Raw genomic sequence first — 25,909 nt, forward strand, 5'->3', positions numbered from 1 at the left:
AATGAGATAATGGCATGGAAGTGCTTTGTCAGCTTGGAAGGCAGGTGTAGTAGGAACCATAATGACAAATAACTTAAAATGTAACACTTTCTATTTGCCAGGCAATGCCGCAAGCACTTAACATTTTTTAACTCAATCAGTCTTCACAACAATCCCATGAAGTAGGTAGTTGACTACTTCCATTTTATGGTGGAGAAAGCTGAGACACAACAGAGGTTAAATAACTTGACTCAGTAACATAGTTAAGGCAATGAGCCGGCATTCTGACACAGGCAGCCTGGCCAGAGAGCCTGCTCCCTTCCTCACTGTACTCCACTGCCTGTCCATGAGGGCACAAGACAGAGACAGAGGAAACAAAGACTGACCAAGGGCAGAAGGCTCATCTGGGACTAGGGCCTGTTAGCAAAGAGGGGGAAGGACGTCTTGCTGATTTTGACAAGATCCACAGTAGTAGAGATGGTTCCAACAAGGCAAAAGTTAAAGAAAGATTTCAACTTCCTCAATTCCCATCCCACCCAAGGGCTTACCCTTGTACATGTCTTCTTCCAGCTCAATCTCCAGGGCAGCTGCTGCCTGCTCAATCCAAGAGTTGTGCAGGCAAGCCTGGAAGTTCCGATACTCAGATTTCTCAATCTGTCGAGCTAAACGGATTCGCTCCTGGGGGGAGGTAACAGAAAATCCTCATCTGAAATAGGCCTCTGGGAAGCAAAGTCTCACTTGAGTTGTGTTTGTGTGTTTAAGGCAGGTATCACTCTGCTGCCCAGGCTGGAGAGCAGTGGCATGATCGAGGCTCACTGCAGCCTCAACCTCCTTGGATCAAGCGATCCTCTCACCTTAGCCTCCCAAGCAGCTGGGAGGCACCACCATGCCTAGCTATTTTCTTTTAATTTTTTTATTTTTATTTTTTGTAAAGACAGGGTCTCACTGTGTTGTCTAGGCTGGTCTTGAACTCCTGGGCTCAAGCGATCTTTCCACTTCAGCCTCCCAAAGTGCTGGGATTATAGACGTGAGCCACCATGCCCAGCAAGTAGTGTTTTTAAAAAGCTCTTGAGCCAGGCACAGTGGCTCACACCTGTAATCCCAGCACTTTGGGAGGCCAAGGCCGGCAGATCACCTGAGGTCAGGAGTTTGAGACCAGCCTGACCAACAAGGAGAAACCCCGTCTCTACTAAAAATATAAAACTAGCTTGGCATGGTGGCACATGCCTGTAATCCCAGCTACTCGGGAGGCTGAGGCAGGAGAATCGCTTGAACCCAGGAGGCGAAGGTCGTGGTAAGCTGAGATTGTGCCATTGCACTCCAGCCTGGGCAACGTGAGTGAAGCTCTGTCTCTAATAATAATAATAATAATAAATAAACACATAAATAAATAAAAAGCTCTTGAGATCAGTGGTGAGATGCAGTTCAGTTCCTATTGAAACGCATTTGGTTTGTTTCCTGATAAAAGCCTAGTGGGCAGCCATTACCCGTCTGTGTGTACACATCTAAACACAACCGCCAGCTTTCCCAACAATCAACCTCAACAGCCACATCCTTTGAAAACCCTTACTGGTTCGACTGCCAACCTATAGGTAACCCAAGTGAACTCTTTACACAGATGCCACAGGTGGCTTCCATAGCCGAGCAAGATAAAACATTTCAACTCTCCCTCTAGGGGGTTTTGGGGCTACACTGCAGAGGCAAAATGAGAAGGATCTTGTGATGTGGTCAAAGGAACCACGGGAAGCCTGGGTGGGTGGCTCCTATTCCTCCTTACTAATGGGAATTCTCTATGATTTCCACTTTTCCAGCCTTATCTCCACCCTATTTCCCCAAATAGCTAATATTCCTTTTGAGCCAGAGAAGCCAACATTCCTTGAACTGTGCCATGCTTTTGCTCCCTCAATTCCTGGAATTCCACCTCCTCTGTACCCTTCCACATCTTTGCCAGCAGGAAGCTGGGAGACAGAACCTCTTCTCCTTCCAATGTAACCATATTCCCAGTAATTCCACACTGCTCCATTGTACCTGAACTTTATTCACAGCTGACAAATCTCTGGGAAGGAGAACCCACCCCACTTTGGTCACTAATACAGTGTCCCACGGTAAGCAGCACCTACTTGGGGAATGTCTGCTGAGTTAAAACCCAAAAGACAGAATTTACTGGCACCTGCTCCAGGGATGTGCCAAACCTGTAGCATCTGCCTCAGCAAGAAATGCTAACCACACTGTCGACAACCCTCTGACAGAATATCTAGGCAGCCATGACCACTGCACTGTCCGGTGAGCAGGGGGGACTTCAGGGCCAGACAAGGAAGAAATGGTTCAGGGAGAAAATGCCTCACACCTTCAGTCACTCCCTTTTTCTCTCTTTTCCCAGGTATGTTGCTCTCAATCCTTTCTACAAGTCTCCTTGTTCAGCTGTTGGCAGAACCATTCCTTAGTTTTCAAGGGTTTTGCTGCCAGAATCCCACAGCAAGATGCTCTGCAAGAGAGCAGCCCAATCCCTTCATTAACACTGGGGTTTTAACTTTGCTTTCTACCTTGACCACATCCATGTATTTTGTCTGCACGGGGAATAGCGGGATGTCCTCATCTTTCTTGAGGGTTTTGTAAATCTTCTTGAAGTTGATCACATCCTCAGGCCCAATGAGCATCAGGCTGAGGCCTTCATTGGCAGCTCGAGCAGTTCGACCACTTCGGTGGACATAAATCTCCGAGGTACGTGGGATCTGCCACAGGAAGAACCAGGATATCAATACATGGCCACTGCCAAACACTGGTCCTCTCCTCAGGGCCACATCCCCAAACCGGACACTCCTACCTTCCAGCCAGGCAGGTAGAAACTTCTGCAGCATTGTAGAGCAATCTAGCCCTCCTCTCTTAGTCCCACATTCAAAATGTTCCCAGGTTTAGCCCATTCACTGTGTAGGCTCTCCCCTCCCATGCCCCTCAACCTGGTTCAGGTCCTCAAGACCATGTAGCCAGACCACAGCAGTCACTTCTTATCCAAGGATTTAAGCAGCCCAGCTCCACAGACCATGTTAATCCCTGGGTTACACGGTCTCTACTCCTATATATATATTATCCATAGATAATGTGGCATGGTTACTGACACACCCACTGAGCCCCTGGCACACACCATTAATCAAGCACAACAGTCTTCTCCACTGGACCCAGATAACAACTAGGTATCCTTTTCAATATAGTACTTTAAGCAGCCACTATGAACTGTTCATAAGAGCTCTAGAAATGAGATTTGCCATTCTTTACTTATAGGATAAAGGCCCAGCTCTTCAACCTGACACTCAGGGCCTTTAGTGACTTGCCTCCAACTTACCCCTCCAGCCTCAGCAACTATTCCTTTCCCAACACATCCCCTCTTTTCACTCTGAGCCAAGTGCCCCTGAACACTGCCCATTTCTTTGCTCCTTCCTTTAATGCCTCTACATGTCCAAATCCTCTCCACCCTTAAATGCCAGGCATCTTTTTAAAAAGTACTTTCCAACCTCCCAAACTAGAAGTTACCTCTCTCTTCCATTGTATTTGGTAATTTTCTAATACCTTCTGCCTTAAATTATGGCTGTGGTCATCTCACCTCCTCTGCTGGATCCAATACTTCTTAGGGGCTGGGACTGTATTTGATTCATCTTGACTCCACAAAGGTTGACCCAACAACTTCCCCAAAAAAGGGAAGACTATAGAGATTTGTTAAACCAAAATTAGCACCTGTGATACAGTGAAATATGTTTTTGCTCTTCATCCTGTTTCCTGGCAAAGGAATCTCAAAAGTAATGTCTTTTTGTAAGCTAATGACAAACTACTGACTGATGGCCGATAGCCCCCTAGGTAGTTTCAGGATGGGGGCTGGTCACCAGAAAGGCCAAGGCAGGATTAGAAGGTTGGGACTTTCAGTGCTATTTCCCAAAGGCCAATGGTTTAATTAATCATCTTACCCAATGAAGTCTCCATAAATATCCCAAAAGGACAGAGTTTGGAGAACTTTTGAATAAGCTGAATATGTGGACATTCCTGGAGGGTGGTGTACCCAGGAGGGGCATGGCAACTCCATGCCTCCTTCCCCTATACCTCAGCCTATACATCTCCCTATCTATATTCTTTGTAATATCCTCTATAATAAACTGGTAATGTGTTTTAGTTCTGAGAGCTGCTGTAGCAAATTAATTGAACCCAAAGAGGGGGGTCAAGGGAACCCCAACTTGAAGCTGGTTGGTCAGAAGTTCCAGAGGCCCCGACTTATAGACTGGTCACGGGGAGGAGGGACATCTTGTGGGATCTGAGGCCATCTCCAGGAAGACAGCATCAGAAAATGAAACTAAGTAAGAGGACACCCAGCTGGAGGCTGCTGGTTGATATGTGGTGAAAAATGCCCACACGTTTGGTTACAGAAGTCTTCTGTGTTGATTGTTGTTGTGAAGTGAGAGAATGGGAAAAAGCACTTTGAGTTTGTTGTTTCACTGAAACAGCAGCCTAAAAGATTTTTAAAAGCACAAAGAGGAATTAAAGAGAAAAAATAATAACGCCATAACAGCTACCATTTATTGAATACTTACACTGTGCTACTGGGTTCATGAGCATCAGCTCAATTTAATTATCAGGATAACCCTATGGGGTAGCTAGCATTGTTACTTCCAGTTTACAAACGATGACACTGAAACCAGAGGTACTAAATAACTTGCCTAACGCTAACCAACTATGAAGCAGCAGACTGGGGATTCAAAGCCTGGCAGTCTGGTTCCGGTGCCCATACTCCTAACCACAGCTTTATGCTGATATTCACTAGCTGCACAAACTAATATTACTGCTACTATCAATGGCAGTTAACATGAGTAAGTGCTTACAATGTGCCAGGTGGGTTCTTAAGCTCTTTATACTTAGTAACTTATTTTACCTCAATAAGAACCCTAAGAAGCAGGTACTCACTGCCATTTAACACATGAGAAAACTGAGATACAGAGAGATTACATGACTTGTTCAAGGTTACACAGCTGGGATTTGAGCCCAGAGAGATCTAAACTACCACACTCTTCTATTCATACTTCTCTACATCAGGGTAACCAATTACAAGCTTAACTTATGCCCATTTCACAGAAAAAACTAAGACTCTAACCTGACAATATCAAGTAGCTTGGAGAGAAGGGTTGCTTGACATCAGACAAAGCAAGGTTTTCTGGAGACCAAATCTCAGCAGTGTTCCAAAAGTGGGAGTAGTGGGCACTCGATGCCAGTGGTATTCTCTGATGCAAGAGCCTTGGAACCAACAATTCTTCCTCCCTCCCCCAACCTTTGCCTTAAAATTTCCCGATTCAATGCAGGCAGATGCCCATACATTTTCAGATGCCCCTACCTGGTAATGGATGACATGCTGGACTTTAGGAATATCCAGACCCCGAGCTGCCACATCTGTTGCCAAGAGAACACAGCTGGGGTAGAGAGAGAAAGCTTATTAATAATAACTAACAGCTATCTTTAATCAAATTCTTACCAACTGCTGAGCATCCTAAACATTACAGTCCTTACCAATACTCTGTAAGATATCACTTCTATACCCTTTTGCAAAAAAACTGAGGCTCCGAGATTAACTTCCCAAGGTATGTACATGGCTATTCAGTTGTGGAGTCTGGATCCAAATTTGGGACTCACTGACCCCAACTACCATGCCATACTCTGCAATGATAAAAACTCCCTCCAGTGAGTTAAATGAGGCCATACATATTCTGGGTCAGTGACCTCCTATCCTATCACCCTCTCACTTCCTCCCAGTGGCACAGACTTCCTTGTTCTTCCCCAAACAAACCAAGCATGCTCTCACCTCCAAGCCTTTGTACTTGCTACTCCTTAGGCCTTAAAGGGTCTTGCCTCAGATATCCATATGACTCACTTTATTACTTTCTTCAGCTTTCTGCTCAATTTTCGCTTCATCAGAGAAGCCTCCCTGACCACACATACCCAATCTCTTTTCTCCAACCCTTGCTCGACTTACTTCTTAGGATCACTTGGTACACTGTGGACTTACTTTGCAATTTATTATCTCCCTCTACTAGAATGTAAGCTCCATGAGAGCAAGGACTTTGCATTACTCACTGCTGTATAACCACCACATAGAAACAACATCTGGTTTGTGGTAATCACTTGATAAATGTGTTGGATGATGTTTCTCAATGTATGGTTCATGGAAAGTCAAAAGTACTTGAGGTGCTTCAAAACATAAGATTCTGGCCCTTCAGGATCTTCACTCCCTGCATTTCTGAGCTGAGGCCGGGAAACAATGCAAATCCTAGTTTGTAAAACATTAAACTACTGCTCTGGGTAAAGATCAGCAAACTTTTTCTGTAAAGAGCCAGAGAGCATTTCCAGCTTTGTGAACAACATAGTCTCTATGGCAACTATTCAACTCTGGCGCAAAAGCAGATACTGACAATATATAAATGGGTCTTTCTGTGTTCCAGTAAAACATCTACTAAAAAAAACAGGCAGCAGCCAGGTGTGATGGCATGCATTGGTAGTCCTAGCTACTTAGGACGCTAAGGTGGGATTGTTTGAGCCCGTGAGTTCAAGTCTAACCTGGGCAACACAGCAAGACCCCATCTCAAAAAAGAAAAAAAAAAAAAGGCAGCAAGGAAGATTTGGCACGAGGGCTGTAGTTTGCCAAGCCTTGTTCTAAGCTAATCTCAGTAAACCACTGATACTACTTACCAATTTTTTAAAACAAGTAAATCAAACACTTGTTCTAAAAACTAATTACCCTGTGACCTGACAAAACACTAGCAAAGGACATTTTATAGTCTGCCTCAACTTCCCAGGCCCTCATCTTGACAATCTGGACCCCATTCCCTGAGCATCAGTCTGGTCCAAAGGCAGATGGACAAAGACATCAGGAATAAGACACAGCATGGGCTCTGAGGTCCAACAGGCTTGTCTAAGGCCCAGTTCTACCACTTCCAGGCAGAGAAACCTTGGGCAGACTGATCGGCTTTTCTAGACCTCATTTCTTCATCTATAAATGAGAATAGTGATAATGGTAATAAGTAGCAATAGAAGAAGAAATTATTAAAGCCAACATTTAGCAATATACATATACTATGTGCTAGAGACTGTTCTAAATACTTCACACGCATGAATTTACAATCACTTAATCCTCATAACAACCCTATAATGGGTTCTATTATTATCCCAAAAATGAGAAAATTAAAGTACAGAGAAGTTAAATAATTTGACCACCTAAGGAGTGACACAGCTAGGATTTGATTTCAGGCATTCTGGTTCCAGGATCTGTGCTCTTAACCATGAATCTATTCTGCTTCCTCTCAAGGATGTTAGGAAAGTAACTGAATGTGATTCTGAACCTAAAGTGCCAGCATAGGACCTAATCTATTGTCTATATATTCAATATTATGTATTGTCACCCATATTCATTAGTACTGAAGCTTCTGTATGGCATTTAACAGCAACCAAATCCACTGAAAGAGTAACCTTGCCAAATGCTGTGCAAAAAAAAAAAAAAGGCTACCTACTACTGAGATAAGGCCCCTATGACAGAGGGTGGCTTTTCTACCATTTCCCCACCATCCTGACCCCTTTTACCCCAGTAACTAACTAGAGGTTAAGCCTCTGGGGACAGTCCTAACTTACTCTTCCAGACGGGCAAACTGCTCCAGGTTTCTGAGCCTCTGCTTCTGGTGCATACAGGCATGTAGGGTCAAGGGCATGATATCAAGGACTTTGAGGAGCCCAGAGAGGCGTTTGATGCAGGAGATGCTGTTGGCAAACACTAAGCTGCGGCCTGGATACTGCATCAGGAAGTAGTACAAGTAGAAGTCTTTCTCATCAGTCTCACAATGGATCTTGGTCTCTGTTAGCGTCTCCACCGTGGCCTCATTCCTTGTGAGGTCAATGACCTTGGGCTTGCCCCTCATGCCAATTTTCTGCATAAGAAGGTCAAGTTTGGCTGTTTTGTCCATTTTCTTGGTGTGCTTCTTATGAAGGATTCGAGCAGGAGCCTGATGCACCAGGGTTAGCGTGGCAGAAAAAACCAGCGTTTGTCTCTTTGGGTTGTATTGGGAGTCACTGAGCATCTCTAGCAGCTGTGACAGCTCAGCAAAATGACCTTTCTCAACCATCCTGTCAGCCTCATCCACCACCAGGCACCTGCAGATCCAGAGAGACCCATATCATCAGTCAGTAGCAGGTTAAGAGGAATCATCTACAGCACACCCTACTCTCATCCTACACACACACACACACACACACACACACACACACACACAACACCACTACCACCACCACATCAGGGCCTCAACTAATCTCCCTCATGCACTCTTGGCTTTCTAAAGGCCAGGGTCTGGATGATACCACACCATGGCATTCTGCAATGGGAAGAAGGCATTGCCCACACCATGTCACCTGAGGCTCATTTCAGAAAAGGCAGTGAGGGGGAAAAGAGAAGTACCATCTATTACCTGAGCTGCCGAAGGTTCCTCAAATGATAATGCTTTTCTTTAATTAATTCCCACAGCCGGCCTGGAGTGGCAACCACAATCTCAGGACGACGGCTCAGCATCCTCTGCTGTTTCTGCGTGGACATTCCACCAACCAAAATAGCAGTTTTAATTCCTATGGGACAGAAAACATAAGGGACACTCATTCAATCTGGATGATCACTTTCTTACATGGCTGACACAGGCACCCCAGATCACCAGAGACAGTCATCAGCACAGTGTAATGCTCTAGAGCATTGCCAAAAGAACAGGCCTGGCCAGACTGTTGGTGCCACTCCTACAGGGCTTACCAAGTCTTCTGTGATCTGGGCCCTACTTCTTCAACCTCATTTCTTTCCTGCTCCCTCCCCTCCAACCACACCAAAGGGGATGAATTTGAACCCAGGTATGCTTACCTCCAAAGCTCTGGAAAAACTGAGCACTGGTGCACCATAATGCTGGGGGGAATATGACCTGCAGCTGTGCTACACCTCTCCTATTTCCCTCAATTAGAATTATTCTGAAAGGTCCTCTAATGCCCTGTTGTTTTCTTCTCTGGTGGAGAAGTTCTCATAGTATCATGCAGGTAAAGGGCTTAGCAATAGCAACAATTTGGTAATTAACTGCTTTTATTATAAAATTAAAATTCCCAGAGTGAAGACCTTCCCAGAGTGAATTCCCTGAGAGAATTAAATCCTAACTGCTTATAGCAGGGATCAGCCAACTTTTTCTGAAAGGGTCACTAGTAAACATTACTGGCCACATAGGCCAGATGGTCCCTGTCACAACTATTAACTCTATTCAACTTCACCTTTGTAGTACAAAACTAACCATAGACAATATAAAACCAAATGGGTGTGGGTGCATTCCAGTAAAACTTTATTTACAAAACCAGACAGTTTGCTAATCCCTGCCCTGAGCATCTATTGTATCCAATAAATTTCCTATGCATCTACAATGGCACCAACTATGTATTATCCTTGAGGGAACTGAAAAAATGTCACTCAAACAATTTTCTCTAGGGCTTAACTGACTGGCTCACAGATGAGAATGGCTTACCCTAGAGGGCAGGAGCCACAGCTCATTCATCTTTACCAACAAGCATTTGGGATTTGCCTAGAAAGGATTTATTAAACGGAACTAAACCTCACCTGTAAACCTGGCCACAGCATCAACATGCTGTTTGACCTGGACAGCCAGCTCTCGAGTGGGAGTCAGAACCAGTCCAAGCAGAGGACGCTTTGGATATGCCTTACAGGTGGCGCTTTTGTCATCCAACTCTTGTTTTAGATTTCCAGTCTGCTCTTTATCAAGATTTTCCTCCTCATTCTCATTCTGTTTGGGAACAGGCTTCTCCCTGATCAGGGAAGAAGGCCCTTCACCAGCATCATCATCACCAAAGACCAACGCCTGGTCTGAGACAGTGCCTCCAGTCTTGGCTCTGGCCTCGGCTGCAGTATCACTGGGCAGTGCTTCACTCTCAATTATAGTATCATCAGGCAATGCTCCAGACTCAGCTTCAGCCTTGCCTGGTGATCCAGTCTCAGCTCCGGCCTCAGTTCTGGTCTCTCCAGGTGATGCGTCAGTGTTACTTGGAGGAGGGGCAGCATTCCTCTTCTGCCACTGCAACACTGCATGAATCATTGGGATGGCAAAGGCAAGAGTTTTCCCACTTCCTTAAAAGTAAAAAACAAAACAAAATAAAAAGTGTGAATCAACAGATGAACATACTTTAGTCTGGAGTTCATTCTTTTACACAGAATAAGGTAGCCAAGTGCCACCCTGACTGACCCAAAGCTCCTCCACTCTACACAGATTTCCCCAGATGGAACCAGAAGGCACAAGTAAATTAGAAACTGAGGAAAAGTATGGCAGGCTAGCACTGAGGTTAGGTCACCAGTAATGAATTACAAATGTCCAAGAAATGAAAAAATAAAGAGATAAAGGGCAAGTTTTGGGTGTATGTGTTGTTTTTGTGAGGACTGGGAAGCAGTAATCTATACAATACTTTCCCAAGACTTTTCTTTGGTGAGAAAGGAGGGAGTAAAAGAAAATTTTCTCAAGTTTTCAGAAAACGTAAATACAAACCTTCTGTCTATGTCTGAACATTTTCAAACTGGTCTTTGAATGTACACAGAGTCCAAATCATCTGGGTGGTTAAAACAAAACATCTCAGGCTGAGAATTTAAAGAAGTTCCAAAGTGATAATGCCCTAGGCAGAAGCCAATAAATGCTTTCTCAAGGGAGAAACCATTATTATAGATCTCCAAAAATTTTCACAATTTGCAAAGGAAATAAGCAGCTCTCAGTAAAAAATTACCACACACACAAAAATTAGATACTATAAGGAAAAAAGAGAGCAAAAACACATTAAACTTTCGATAAGAACAGACTTTTTATCAGAAACAACTAAAAGCCAGAAGACAGAGTAGCAATATTTTTTATTTGAATGCCTAAAGACAAAACAAACAAACAAACAAAAAACCCTGACAATCTGTAACTCTACACCCAGCAAAACTCTCTCTCAAAACAAAATGTGAAATAAAGACTTTAGGCATATAAAACCTGAAATAATTCACCAGCAGCAAATGTGAGCTATCAGAGATGTTAGTCTTTCATGCAATTAAAAAGATAATATAAAATGAAAATCTGGATGTACCCAAAGAAATAATGAGCAACCGAAACAGTAACTACGTAGGTAAATATTTAAAAACTTCTTTTTATGGCCAGGCATGGTGGCTCATGCCTGTAATCCCAACACTTTGGAAGATCTAGGTGGGAGGATCAAGACCAGTCTGGGCAACATAGTGAGACTCCCATCTTTAAAAAAAATTGCCAGACATGGTGGTACACTCCTGTAGTCTTCATAACTTGGGAGGCTGAGGCAGGAGGATTGCTTGAGCACAGGAGGTTGAGGCTGCAGTGAGTCATGATCATGCCACTGCACTCTAGCATGGGTGACAGAGGGAGACACTGTCTCTAAAAACAAACAAAAAAACAAAACCCCTTATTTTTCTTATTTAAACATCTTTAAAAACAATTGTTTAAAGCAAAGATAATAAAAATGTATTCTGGAATCTCTAAAACATATGAAGTATACAACAAAAAGCACAAAGGAGGAGAGAAACAGAAATATATTCTTGTAAGATTCTTATGTTGTATGTGAAGCAGTAAATTACTTGAAGGTAAACTATAATAAAATTAAAGATATATACTATGAATCCCAAAACAATCACTAAAAAGATGTAAGAATTATAGCTAACAAGACAACAAAAAAGATAAAATGGTATCTATGCATATACATATGTATATATTATAGTCTCTGTCCCTAGTTCTTGACACAGTGCTTCTAAGAACCTTGTAACTTTCTGAGTGATAGGAGCATCTTTTGTTGAAATACTTGGTCTTAGTCGTCAGTTGCTGTAAAACCTTGTGAGACTTTCAGCTGCCTCTCCCCAATAACCTTCAGGGAGGGAAGAGGGGACTGGAGACTGAGCTCAGTCACTAACAACCAATGATTTAATCAATTATCAATCATGCCTATACAATAGAAACTCCACAAAATCTCTAAACAATGGAGTTCAGAGAGATTCCTGGGTGGTCTACCCAGGGACGATGGAAACTCCATGCCCTCTCTCTCCTGACTTCCAACCCCGCCCCATACCCTTCCCTAGTCATCTCATCCATCTGGCTGTTTCTCAGTTACACCTTTTATAATAAATTGTTAAATGCAAGTAAACTGTTTCCCTGAGTTCTGTCAGGCATAGCAAAGTGTTGAACCTGAGGAAGGTGTTGTGGGAATACCCAATTTGTAGCCAAGCTGATCAGACGTACCAGTATTTGTGATGAGCATCACTAATGGGGGCAACCTTGTGGGCTGAGCCCTTAATGTAAGGAATGACACTAACTCTAGGTAGATAGTGTCTGAATTGAACAGAATTCACACACACATACACACATACACAATTCTGTGCCAAAGAAGGAAACGAAGAAGAGCTGGGACTAACAGAAAAGTAACAGATTTAAACCCAACCATTGATGCGGCTCCCAGGATCATTGCAGACGGGAGGCAGGACTAGATTGTAGCTCCTGAAAGAGCAGTAAGTGGAGGCTTGCACTGTGAGTTTTAGCTCCAGATTGACTGCAAGAACAAACCAGTAATTCCAAGAAGACCCAGAGACCCTCTGAAGGAAGCAGACTGCTCCTGCAGGACCCAGGAGACCCCCAAATACTGTGAGTGCCCCAAATGTGGAGAGGAGGGAGACCCTCCTCTCCCAAACGCACACCCCCACTGGAGAAGCTGAAGGTCCGTTTGCGGGAGAAGTTTCTGACTTTACCTGAACCTGAGTCAGGTTAGAGAGCTGAGCGAAATACAGAGGTAGAGGAAGCAGCAGAAAGGCCCTGGGAGCCCCCTGGGTCCCCAAGCAGCCCATTCCTGCCTGGCACCACAGGGATCCATTGAGCGGGTGGCCAGAGGAGCAGGGGGTAAAACTCCACAGAAAGAAAGCATTCTGTAGCCAAACTCTGTAACAATTTGATGTAACAATCTGAAGAGGACCAGAAGCCTCCTGGCCAGAACTTGAGGGGAGGGCAGGAATCCAGACTTCACAGGCAGGGGAAGAACTAAAGCCCTTTTCTTTCACAGCTGGAAAGCGGATAGCCTTGGGCAAGTTTTCAAGCCCTCCCCCTGGAAACAGACAGGGGCTGTTGGGGAAGATATGGTGGGAGTGAGACCTGCCCTTCAGTTTGTGAGGGAGCTGGGAGCTGGGTGAGGTCTGTGACTGCCGGCTTTCCCCCACTTCCCTGACAACCTGCATGACTCACCAGAAGCAGCCATAATCCTCCTAGGTACACAACTCCAGTGACCTGGGAATCTTACCCCCATCCCCACAATAGCCACAGCAAGACCCACCCAAGGAAAGTCTGAGCAGGCATAGACCTGCCCCCACCTGACGGTCCTTCCCTATCCACCTTGGTAGCGGAAGACAAAGGGCATATAATCTTGGGAGTTCTAGGGCCCCACCCACCGCTGGTCCCTCTCCACACTATAGCTGATGCTTTCTGGAAAGTGCCACCACCTGGCAGGAGGCCAACCAACACAAAAATAGAGCATTAAACTACCAAAGCTAAGGATCCTCACAGAGTCCAATGCACCCTCCGCATCTCCACCGGAGCAGGCGCTGGTATCCATGGCTGAGATCCCCATAGACAGTTAACATCACAGGACTCTATGCAGACAACCCCCAGTACTAGCCCAGAGCCGGGTAGACTTGCTGGGTGGCTAGACCCAGAAGACAGACAACACTCACTGCAGTTTGGCTCACAGGAAGCCACATCCATAGGAAATGGGGGAGAGTACTACATCAAGGGAACACCCCATGGGACAAAAGAACCTGAGTAACAGCCTTCACAGCCCTAGACCTTCCCTCTGAAAGAGCCTACCAAATAAGAAGGAACCAGAAAACCAACACTGGTAATATGACAAAACGGGGCTCTTCAACACCACCCCCCACCAAAAAAAAAATCACACTAGTTCACCAGCAACGGATCCAAACCAAGAAGAAATCCCTGACTTATCTGAAAAAGAATTCAGGATGTTAGTTATTAAGCTAATCAGGGAGGGACCAGAGAAAGGTAAAGCCTCAATGCAAGGAAATCCAAAAAATGATAAAGAAGTGGAGGGAGAAATATTCAAGGAAATACATAAAGAGAAAACAATAAAAAGGAAACTCTGGACATACTTTTAGAAATGTGAAATGCTGCGGAAAGTCTCAGCAATAGAACTGAACAAGTAGAAGAAATTCAGAGCTCAAAGACAAGGTCTTCAAATTAACCCAATCCAAGAAAGACAAAGAAAAAAGAGTAAGAAAAAATTAACAAAGGCTCTAAGAAGTCTGGGATTATGTTAAATGACCAAACCTAAGAATAATTGGTATACCTGAGGAAGAAGAGAATGCTAAAAGCTTGGAAAACATATTTGGGGGAAAAATTGAGGAAAAATTCTCCAGCCTTGCTAGAAACCTAGATATCCAAATACAAGTAGCACAAAGAACACCTGGGAAATTCACTGCAAAAAGATCTTCGCCTAGGCACATTGTCATCAGGTTATACAAAGTTACGATGAAGGGAAGAATTTTAAGAGCTGTGACACAGAAGCACCAGATAACCTATAAAGGAAAACCTATCAGATTAACAGCAGACATCTCAGGAGAAACCCTACAAGCTAGAAGGGACTGGGGCCCTATCTTCAACCTCCTCAAACAAAACAATCTTCAACCAAGAATTTTGTATCCAGCAAAACTAAGCATCATATATGAAGGAAAGTACACAAAATAAACAACCGCTTTCAGATAAACAAATGCTGAGAGAATTTGCCATTACCAAGCCACCACTGTAATAAAAACTGCTAAAAGGAGCTCTAAATCTTGAAACAAACCCTGGAAATGTATCAAATCAGAACAACCTCTTTAAAGTATAAAGTAAAAATCACACAGGATGCAGAAATACAAGTTAAAAAGCAAAAAGAAAAAACAAAACGAAAGTACACAGGCAACAAAGAGCATGATGAACGCAAGGGTACCTCACATTTCAATACTAACATTGAATGGAAATGGCCTACATGCTCCACTTAAAAGATAAAGAACTGCAGAATGGATAAGAACTCATCAACCAACTATCTGCTGCCTTCAGGAGACTCATCTAACACATAAGGACTCACATAAACTTAAAGTAAAGGGGTGGAAAAAGGCATTTCATGCAAATGGACACCAAAAGCAAGCAGGGGCAGCTATTCTTATATTAGACAAAATAAACTGTAAACCAACAGTGCTTAAAACAGACAAAGAGGGATATTACATAATGGCAAAAGGCCTTGTCCAACAGGAAAATATCACAATCCTAAACACATATGCACCTAACACTGGAGCTCACAAATTTACAAAACAATTACTAACAGACCTAAGAAATGAGACAGACAGCAACACAATAATAGTGGGGGACTTCAATACTCCACTGACAGCACTAGACAGGTCATCAAGACAGAAAGTCAACAAAGAAACAATGGATTTAAACTACACCTTGGAACAAATGGATTTAACAGATATATACAGAACATTTCATCCAACAACCACAGAATACGCTTCTATTCAACAGTGCATGGAACTTTCTCCAAGACAGACCGTATGACAGGCCATAAAACGAGCCTCAATAAATTTAAGAAAAGTGAAATGACATCAAGCACTCTCTCAGACCACAGTGGAATAAAACTGGAAATCAACTCTAAAAGGAACCTTCAAAACCATGCAAATACATGAAAATTAAATAACCTGCTCCTGAATGAGCATTGGGTCAAAAACGAAATCAAGATGGAAATTTAAAAATTCTTCAAACTGAATGACAATAACGACACAACATATCAAAACCTCTAGGATACAGCAAAAGTGGCACTAAGAGGAAAGTTCATAGCCCTAAATGGCTACATCAGTAAGTCTGAAAGAGCACAAACAGGCAATCTAAGGTCACACCTCGAGGAGCTAGAGAAACAAGAACAAACCAAACCTAAACCCAGTAGAACAAAGGAAATAACCAAGATCAGAGCAGAACTAAATGAAATAGAAACAAACAAACAAACAAAAGATAAATGAAACAAAAAGTTGGTTCTCTGAAAAGATAAATAAAATTGATAGACCATTAGAAGATTAACCAAGAAAGGAGAAAATCAAAATAATCTCACTAAAAAACGAAGCAGGAGATATTACAACTGACACCACTGAAATTACAAAAGATCATTCAAGGCTACTATGAACACCTTCACACAGATAAACCAGAAAACCTAGAAAAGATGGATAAATTCCTGGAAAAAAAACAACCCTCCCAGCTTAAGTCAGGAAGAATCAAATACCCTGAACAGACCAATAACAACCAGCAAGACTGAAATGGTAATTAAAAAATTACCAACAAAAAAAAGTCCAGCACCAGAAGGTTTTGCAGTAGAATTCTACCAGACATTCAAAGAAGAACTGTTCCCAATCCTTTTGACACTATTCTACGAGATAGAGAAAGAAGGAACCCTCCCTAATTCATTCTACGAAGCCAGCATCACCCTAATACCAAAACCAGGAAAGGACATAACCAAAAAAGAAAACTACAGACCGATATCCCTAATGAACATATATCCTAAAATCCTTAACAAAATACTAGCTAACCAAATTCAGTAACATATCAAAAAGTTAATCCACCATGATCAAGTGGGTTTCATGCCAGGGATGCGGGGATGGTTTAACATATGCAAGTCAATAAATGTGTTATACCACGTAAGCGGAGTTAAAAGCCAAAATCACATGATCCCAATGGATGCAGAAAAAGCATCAGACAAAATCCAGCATCCCTTTACAATTAAAACTCTCAGCAAAATCGGCATACAAGGGACACACCTTAACGTAATAAAAGCCTTCTACGACAAAACTCACAGCCAACATAATACTGAATGGGAAAAAGTTGAAAGCATTCCCTCTGAGAACCGGAACAAGACAAGGATGCCCACTCTCTTCACTCCTCTTCAACACTATCCTAGAAGTCCTAGCCAGAGCAATCAGACAAGAGAAAAAAATAAAGGGCATCCAAATCAGTAAAGAGGAAGTCAAACTGGCACTGTTTGCTGACGATATGATCGTTTACCTTGAAAATCCTAAGGACTCCTCCAGAAAGCTCCTAGAACTGATAATTCTGCAAAGTTTCCGGATACAAGATTAATGTACACAAATCAGTAGCTCTTCTATACATCAACAGCAACCAAGTGGAGAATCAAATCAAGAACTCGATCCCTTTTAAAATAGTTGCCAAAAAAAAAAAAAAAATGCTTAGGAATGTAACAAAGGAGTCAAAAGACCTCCACAAGGAAAACTACAAAACACTGCTGAAAGAAATCATAGATGACAGAAACGAATGGAAACACATCCCATGCTCATGGATGGGTAAAATCAATATTGTGAAAATGACCCTATTGCCAAAAGCAATCTATAAATTCAATGCAATACCATCAAAAATACCACCATCATTCTTCACAGAATTAGAAAAAACAATTCTAAAATTCATATGGAACTAAAAAAGAGCTTGCATAGCCAAAACAAGACTAAACAAAAAGAACAAATCTGGAGGCATCACACTACCTGATTTCAAACTATACTATAAGGCCACAGTCACCAAAACAGAGTGATACTGGTATAAAAATAGGCACAAAGACCAATGGAACAGAATAGAGAACCCAAAAATAAACCCAAATACTTACAGGCAACTGATCTTCGATAAAGCAAACAAAAACATAAAGTGGGGAAAAGACACCCTTTTCAACAAATGGTGCTGGGATAACTAGTTACCCACCTATAGGAGAATGAAACTGGATCCTCATCTCTCACCTTATACAAAAATCCACTCAAGATGGATTAAGAACTTAAACCTAAGACCTGAAACTATATAAATTCCAGAAAATAACACTGGACAAACCCTTCTGGACATTGGCTTAGGCAAGGATTTCCTGACCAAGAACCCAAATACAAATGCAATAAAAACAAAGATAAATATCTGGGACCTAATTAAACTAAAGAGCTTTTGTACAGCAAAAGGAACAGTCAGCAAACTAAACAGACAACCCACAGAGTGCAAGAAAATCTTCACAATCTATACATTTGACAAAGGACTAATATCCAGAATCTACAGCAAACTCAAACAAATCAGTAAGAAAAAAACAATCCCATCGAAAAGTGGGCTAAGGACATAAATAGACAATTCTCAAAAGAAGATATACAAATGGCCAACAAACATATGAAAAAATGCTCCACATCACTAATGATCAGGGAAATGCAAAGCAAAACCACAATGCGATACCACCTTACTCCTGCAAGAATGGCCATAATCAAAAAATCAAAAAACAGTAGATGTTGGCAGCCAGGCACGGTGGCTCACGCCTGTAATCCCAGCACTTTGGGAGGTTGAGGTGGGCAGATCACCTGAGGTCAGGAGTTCGAGACCAGCCTGGCCAACATGATGAAACCCCATCTCTACTAAAAATACAAAAATTAGTCGGGCATGGTGACAGGCACCTGTAATTCCAGCCACTAAGGAGGCTGAAGCGGGAGAATCGCTTGAACCCGGGAGGTGGAGGTGGCAGTGAGCCAAGATCATGCCACTGCACTCCAGCCTGGGCAACAGAGTGAGCTTTTGACTTCAATGAATGAATGAATGAATGAACGAATGCCAGGCGCAGTGGCTCATGCCTGTAATCCCAGCACTTTGGGAGGCTGAGACGGGCAGATAACATGAGGTCGGGAGTTTGAGACCAGCCTGACCAACATTGAGAAACCACGTCTCTACTAAAAATACAAAATTAGCCAGGCATGGTGGCGCACGCCTGTAATCTCAGCTACTCGGGAGGCTGAGGCAGGAGAACCGCTTGAACCCAGGAGGCAGAGGTTGCAGTGAGCTAAGATTGCATCACTGCACTCCAGCCTGGGCAACAAGAGCAAAACTCTGACTCAAAAACAACAACAACAACAACAACAAAAAACAACCAGATGTTGGCATGGATGTGGTAAACAAGGAACACTTTTACGTCCTGGTGGGAAAGTAAACTAGTATAGCCATTATGGAAAACAGTGTGGAGATTCCTTAAAGAATTAAAAGGAGAGCTACCATTTGATCCAGCAATCCCACTACTGGGTATCTAACCAGAGGAAAAGGAGTCATTATACAAAAAAGATACTTGCACACATTATGTTTATAACAGCACAATTCACAATTGCAAAACCATGGAACCAACCCAAATGCCCATCAATCAACGAGTAGATAAAGAAACTGTGGTATATTTAGGATGGAATACTACGCAGCCATAAAAACGAACGGATTAACAGCATTTGCAGTGACCTGGATGAGACTGGAGACTATTATTCTAAGCGAGGTTAACTCAGGAATGGAAAAACCAAACATCCTAGTCATCACTGATATGCAGGACTAAGTTATGAGGACACAAAAGCATAAGAATAACACAAGAGACTCCGGGTACTTGGGGGGAAGAATGAAAGGGGGGCGAGGGATGAAAGACTACAAATACAGTGCAGTGTATATTGCAAGGGTGGTAAGTGCACCAAAATCTCACAAATCACCACTAAACTGGCATGGTGGCTCACGTCTGTAATCCTAAACTTTGGGAGGCTGAGGTGGGCAGATCACTTGAGTTCAGGAGTTCAAGACCAGCCTGGCCAACATGGTGAAACCCTGTCTCTACTAAAAATACAAAAATTAGCCTGGTATGGTGGCACATGCCTGTAGTTCAGCTACTTGGGAGGCTGAGGAAGGAAGACGGCTTGATCCTGGAAGATGGAGGTCGCAGTGATCCAGGATTGCACTGTTGCACTCCAGCCAGGGTGACAGAGCAAGACTCCGTCTCAAAAAAAAAAAAAAAAAACAAAAAAACTTGCTCATGTAACCAAATACCACCTGTACCCCAATAACTTATGGAAAAATAAATTTTAAAAATAAACATCTAAACACAGAAAAGGAAAATTTTAAAAAACAGAAATGTGAAAAAAATAAATCAGGTATGCTATCAGTCAAAAAATAAATACGTAAACCCAGCCATTACAAATAATCATTAAACATACATAATTTCAACAACTCAATTTTTTTTTTTTTTTTTTTAGATAGAGTCTCACTCCGTCACCAAGGATGGAGTACAGTGGCACGATCTCAGCTTGCTGCAACCTCTACTCCCTGGGTTCAAGCAATTCTTGTGGCTCAGCCCCCCAAGTGGCTGGGACTACAGGCACATGCCACCACGCCCGGCTATTTTTTTGTATTTTTAGTAGAGACAGTTTCGCCATGTTGGCCAGGCTGGTCTCGAATTCCTGGCCTCAAGTGATCCATCTGCCTTGGCCTCCCAAAGTGCTGGGATTACAGATGTGAGCGACCATGCCTGGATTCAATAATTCAACTGAAAGACAGAAATTGTCTGATTCAACAGCAAGACCCATTTATATGCTGCCTGTAAGAAATTCACATTAAATATAAAGATATAAATAAGGGAAAGTAATACTATGGAAAAACACACACCATGCTAACATTAATCAATAAAGCTGGACTGGCTGCATCAATATCAAAGTACATTTTAGAACAAAAAATATTACCAAGGAGAAAGAGGGCCATTTCATAATGCTAAGAAGCCAATTCACTTAGAGGATATAACAACAATCTAATGTTTTAATCCATAAAACATTTATTCACATAAACTGATGGTCAGAATACATGAAACAAAAACTAATAGAACTGCAAGTAGAAAATTGTCACTCAAGAAAAATATAAGTGGCCATGCGTGGTGGCTCATACCTGTAATCCCAGCACTTTGGGAGGCTGAGGCAGGCGGATCACGAGGTCAGGTAATCCAGACCATCCTGGCTAACACAGTGACACTCCGTCTCTACTAAAAATACAAAAAATTAGCCAGGCATGGTGGCGGGCGCCTGTAGTCCCAGCTACTTGGGAGGCTGGGGCAAGAGAATGGCGTGAAATCGGTAGGCAGAGCCTGCAGTGAGCCAAGATCGTGCCACTGCACTCCAGCCTGGGCAACAGAGCAAGACTCCATCTCAAAAAAAAAAAAAAAAAAGAAAAAGAAAAAAAAGTAAGTAACACAAATATCTCTTATCTATTAAACAAAGTAAATTTGTAGCCAAAAATCTTCCTACAAAGAGAAGTGCTGGCCCAGATGAATTCTACCAAACATTTAAGTTGGGGACAAAAGGTCAATCCTATATAAATTATTTCAGAAAACTGAACAGAATACTTCAGAAATCATTCTGACGCTATATTACTGATTCCAACACCAAAAACATTACAAGAAAACTACAAATATCCCATGAACCTAAATTCAAAAATTCTCAACAAAATTTTAGCAAATCAAATCCAACAATATATAAATACAATGGTATACTGTGACCAAGTTCAGTTTATCCCAGGAATGTCAGTCTAATTTCATATTTGAAAATGTCATTCACCATACTGACAGACTAAAAATGAAAAACCACGTATTTCAATATATGCAGTAAAAAACCATTTGAAAAATATCCAACATCCATCCCTGATAAAACCTTTCAGCAAATGAGAAATCAAAGCAAACTTCCTCAACATGATAAAAAGCATCTACAAAAAACCTACAGCTAAGATCAGACTTAATGGTGAAAGACTAAATGTTTTCCCCAAAAGATCAAAAACAAAGCAATAATGCCCACTTTACCACTACAATTCAAAATTCTGCTAAAGGTGTTAGCCACTGCAACACAACAAGAAAAACAAAAGGCACCCAAGACAGGATAATGATCATCTTTGCAGAAAATACTGTGGAATCCTCAGAAAACTACTTGGTGGTACTAAGTTGCAGGACACAGGATCAATATACAAAAATCCATCATATTTCTACTTATTAGCAACAAACAACTGGAAATAAAAAATTTTAAATTACCATTTACAATAGAATCAAAAATACAAAATGCTTAAGGATAAATCTAACATAAGATGTGAAAAATCTATATACTGAAAATTATAAAACATTGCTGAGAAAAGTTAAAGACCTAAAGAAATGGAGAGATACCGTATTCATAGACTGGAAAATTCAATATTGTTAAGATGTCATCTATCCTCAATTTGCTCTGTAATCAACAGAATCCCAATCCAAATATCAGCTTCCTTTTTTTGTAGAAATTGATTAAACAGATTCTAAAATCCATATGGGAGGGCAAATGCCTACAACAGTAAAAATAACTTTTAAAAAGAACAAACAGGACTTATACTACCTAATTTTAAGACTTATTATAAAGCTAGTATAATCAAGAGAGTAAGAAACTGACATAAAGACTACACAAGCAGATCAACGGAAAACAAAGACTCCAGAGGAAGACCCACACCTATATGGTCACAGACTTTCAACAAAGACGCAAAGTCAACTCAGTGGACAAATAATAGTTTTTCAACTAATGGTGCTGAAATAATTAGACAGCCATATGCAGAAAAACCCACAAACTTTGATCCATACTTCTCACTCTAAATAAAAGTTAACTCAATAAGGATTGGAGACAAACATAAAACCTAAGTCTATTAACACTTCTAGAACAAAACACAGAAGAAATCTTTGTGATCCTGAGTTAGGCAAAGGGTTCTTAGATAAAACACCAAAGGCACCAAAAGCATAAATTCATAAAAGACAAGGCTAATTTGGATTTCATAAAAATAAAACCTTCTGCTCTTTGAAAAACACTGTTAAGAGAATGAAAAGGTGAGCCACAAACTGGGAGAAAAATTTGCAAATCTCACATTTGATAAAGGACATGTATCTAGAATACACAATGAACCCCAAAACTCTACAACAGAACATCCCAATTTTAAAATGGGTAAAATAATTGAATAGACAAATAAGCATATGCTAAAATACTCAACACTGCAAGTCACTAGGGAAATGCAAATTCAAATGACAAGGAAATAATACTAAAATTTTAAAAGTCTAAAATAAAATTAAAGATCGAGTATAGGGCCAGGCGTGGCGGCTCATGCCTGTAATCTCAGCACTTTGGGAGGCTGAGGTGGGCGGATCACGAGGTCAGGAGTTCACCACCAGCCTGGCCAACATGGTGAAACCTCATCTCTACAAAAAATATGAAAAAAAATTAGCCGGGCATGGTGTTGGGCACAGCTACTCGGGAGGCGGTGAGCCGAGATTGCACCACTGCACTCCAGCCTGGGTGACAGAGTGAGCCTCCATCTCCAAGAAACAAAAAAAGGAGAGAGAGAAGACAGAGAGAGTGTGAGTGAGTGAGTGTGTGTGTGTGTGTGTGTGTGTGTGTGTGAGAGTGAGAGAGAGAAAGAAAAAAATGCAGGCCGGGCGCGGTGGCTCAAGCCTGTAATCCCAGCACTTTGGGAGGCCGAGACGGGCGGATCACGAGGTCAGGAGATCGAGACCATCCTGGCTAACACGGTGAAACCCCGTCTCTACTAAAAATACAAAAAAAAAAACTAGCCGGGCGAAGTGGCGGGCGCCTGTAGTCCCAGCTACTCGGGAGGCTGAGGCAGGAGAATGGCGTAAACTCGGGAGGCGGAGCTTGCAGTGAGCTGAGATCTGGCCACTGCACTCCAGTCTGGGCGACAGAGCGAGACTCCGCCTCAAAAAAAAAAAAAAAAAAAAAAAAAAAAAAAAAAAAAAAAGAAAGAAAAAAATGCAAATTAATTTATAGTGATAGAAAGCCTAAGAAAGCCTATCAGTGGTTGCCTGAGGAGGAACAAGAACTGAGGGAGGGAGGGATTACAAAAAACACCAGGGCATCTTTCTGGGGGTAATGGATATACAGTTGACCCTTGAACACAAATTTGAATGTGGGGGTCCACTTATACACATAATTTCTTCCACCTCAGCCACCCCTGAGACAGCAAGACCAAGCCCTCCTCTTTCTACTCGGCCTACTCACAGTAAAGATGAAGATGAACACATTTATGATGATCCACTTCCATTTAATGAATAGCAAATATATTTTCTGTTCCTTACGATTTTAGTAACAGTTTTTCTCTAGTTTATGTTACTGTAAAAATAAAGTATATAATACAAAATATGTGCTAATAGACTGCTTATGTTATCTGTAAGGCATCCAGCCAAAAATAGGCTATTTTAAGTTTGGGGGAGTTCAAAATTATACATGGATTTTTGACTGCATGGGGGACTGGTGCCCCTAATCCCCACATTGTTTAAGGGTCTATTCGTTATTGCATGGGCAATGGTCTGTTCACAGCCCCAAATGGATGACTTACCCAAGTCGTTTTGAATTCTGGACTTGTAGATTCACAACCTGACAGGAACTGTGGTATAAATCCAAATGTCAATCTCTGGCCACAATGGCTCACATAAACCTTGTTTCTGCCTTCCAGGGACTTTCAGGACTCTGCTGCACATATCAAAGCAGTGTAGCAGAATGCTTAACAACACACAGAACTAGCCTGGAATCCCGACACTACCATTTCAGTCGTGTAATTTTAGGGAAGCTGTCTATGCTCTGTGAGGTTGAGTTTTCTCATCTGTAACATGGGAATAATGGTACTCACCTCAGGGTGGTTGTGACAACCGACCTCATCAACATAAAGCACTTAACACAGTGCATGACACATCTTAAATGCTCAGTAAATGTTCTAAGTTATAATCTCCATTCCCCTTTCCTGTGGGTTCCTCACTCTTCCACCTATATGACTGTCACAGAACCTCATCAAGTTTCCTGACCACTGTTCCAGAAACCCAAAGCACAATGTGTCTACTGAACACTTAAAATGTAGTTACTCTAAACTGACATGTGCAAGTTTAGTGGTTTATTACTAAAAATTAATTAAAATTTTAAAATTGTTTAAATTAAAAATTTAAGTAATTTATTACTTAAAAATTTAGTAAGAAAATGTAAAATATCTCACTAGTTTTTTTTAACTTTTAAAAAATGTGGTTCCTAGTAAATTTTTAATTACACATGTGTTTTACATTATACAATCACTGTTCTGTAACCGTGGGTTCTGCATCTTGGGGATCGACAATATTCAGGGGGTTAAAAAAAAACTGTATCTGTACTAAACACTGTAGACTTTTCTTGTCATTATTCCCTAAACAATACGGTGTAACAATTTACATAAGACCTACATTGTATGAGGTATTGTAAGTAATTTAGAGATGATTTAAAATATACAGGAGGATGTGCATAGCTTATATGCAAACACTACACCATTTTATATCAGAGACTTGAGCATCCCTGGATTTTGGTATCCAAGGGAGGTCCTGGAACCAATCCTCCATGGATATCAAGAGATGACTATATGTATTTCTAACGGACACTTGCTGGTCTAAACAGACCAATAGTTCCAGGCAGTACTAGTTCCTTCCCCAAGTCAGTAGTCTAGTTATCCAGCGAAGCCAACCTGTCATTGCTTCCAAAAGTCTTGCAGGAACCTCACACAGCCTAGTCCTAACAGTCACTTCATAGCTGAATCTGTTTACAAAATCCACCCAATGACTATCCACCACACTCAAATCCTTACAATGACAAGAAACTCATCAACTCCCAAGCAGCAACCCTTTTTACCTTTGCACAACTCCTGAGAATTAGACAGTTCTTCCTTATACTTATGAAGATCTACCTCTCCAGAGGGCTGATCTTAGCCTGACCTTACCCCATGAGTCATTCTGAAAAGGCTCAAGAACAGGAGAAACTACCATTTGCAGACCACTTCCAATGTACAGTGTAAGCTTTAGCTTACTGTAGCATTTAACCCTCACAGCAATGCAAGAGGTAGAAACTGTTATCTCCATTTGGTTGATAATGGGGTCTACAGAGCTGAGAGAGATAAAAGTGATGGCTAGGGTACCATTCAGG

At 41.8% G+C, this 25,909-nt stretch overlaps 1 protein-coding gene across 1 annotated transcript in view; it reads right to left on the reverse strand.

The window, feature by feature from the left end:
- Nucleotides 1-25,909, reverse strand: part of DDX24 (DEAD-box helicase 24) — a 29,919-nt gene that overhangs the window by 1,517 nt on the left and 2,493 nt on the right. Inside the window, exons 3-8 of the mRNA XM_010384529.2 lie at nt 9,629-10,153; nt 8,460-8,613; nt 7,633-8,148; nt 5,348-5,423; nt 2,523-2,711; nt 528-657 (exon numbers count right to left, since the gene is read on the reverse strand). Coding sequence (XP_010382831.1) covers nt 528-657; nt 2,523-2,711; nt 5,348-5,423; nt 7,633-8,148; nt 8,460-8,613; nt 9,629-10,153 — 1,590 coding nt within the window. The remainder of the gene's footprint in view (nt 1-527; nt 658-2,522; nt 2,712-5,347; nt 5,424-7,632; nt 8,149-8,459; nt 8,614-9,628; nt 10,154-25,909) is intronic.

Source organism: Rhinopithecus roxellana, chromosome 5, assembly GCF_007565055.1.
Source record: "Rhinopithecus roxellana isolate Shanxi Qingling chromosome 5, ASM756505v1, whole genome shotgun sequence".
In the NCBI taxonomy this organism is placed as follows: Eukaryota; Metazoa; Chordata; class Mammalia; order Primates; family Cercopithecidae; genus Rhinopithecus; species Rhinopithecus roxellana.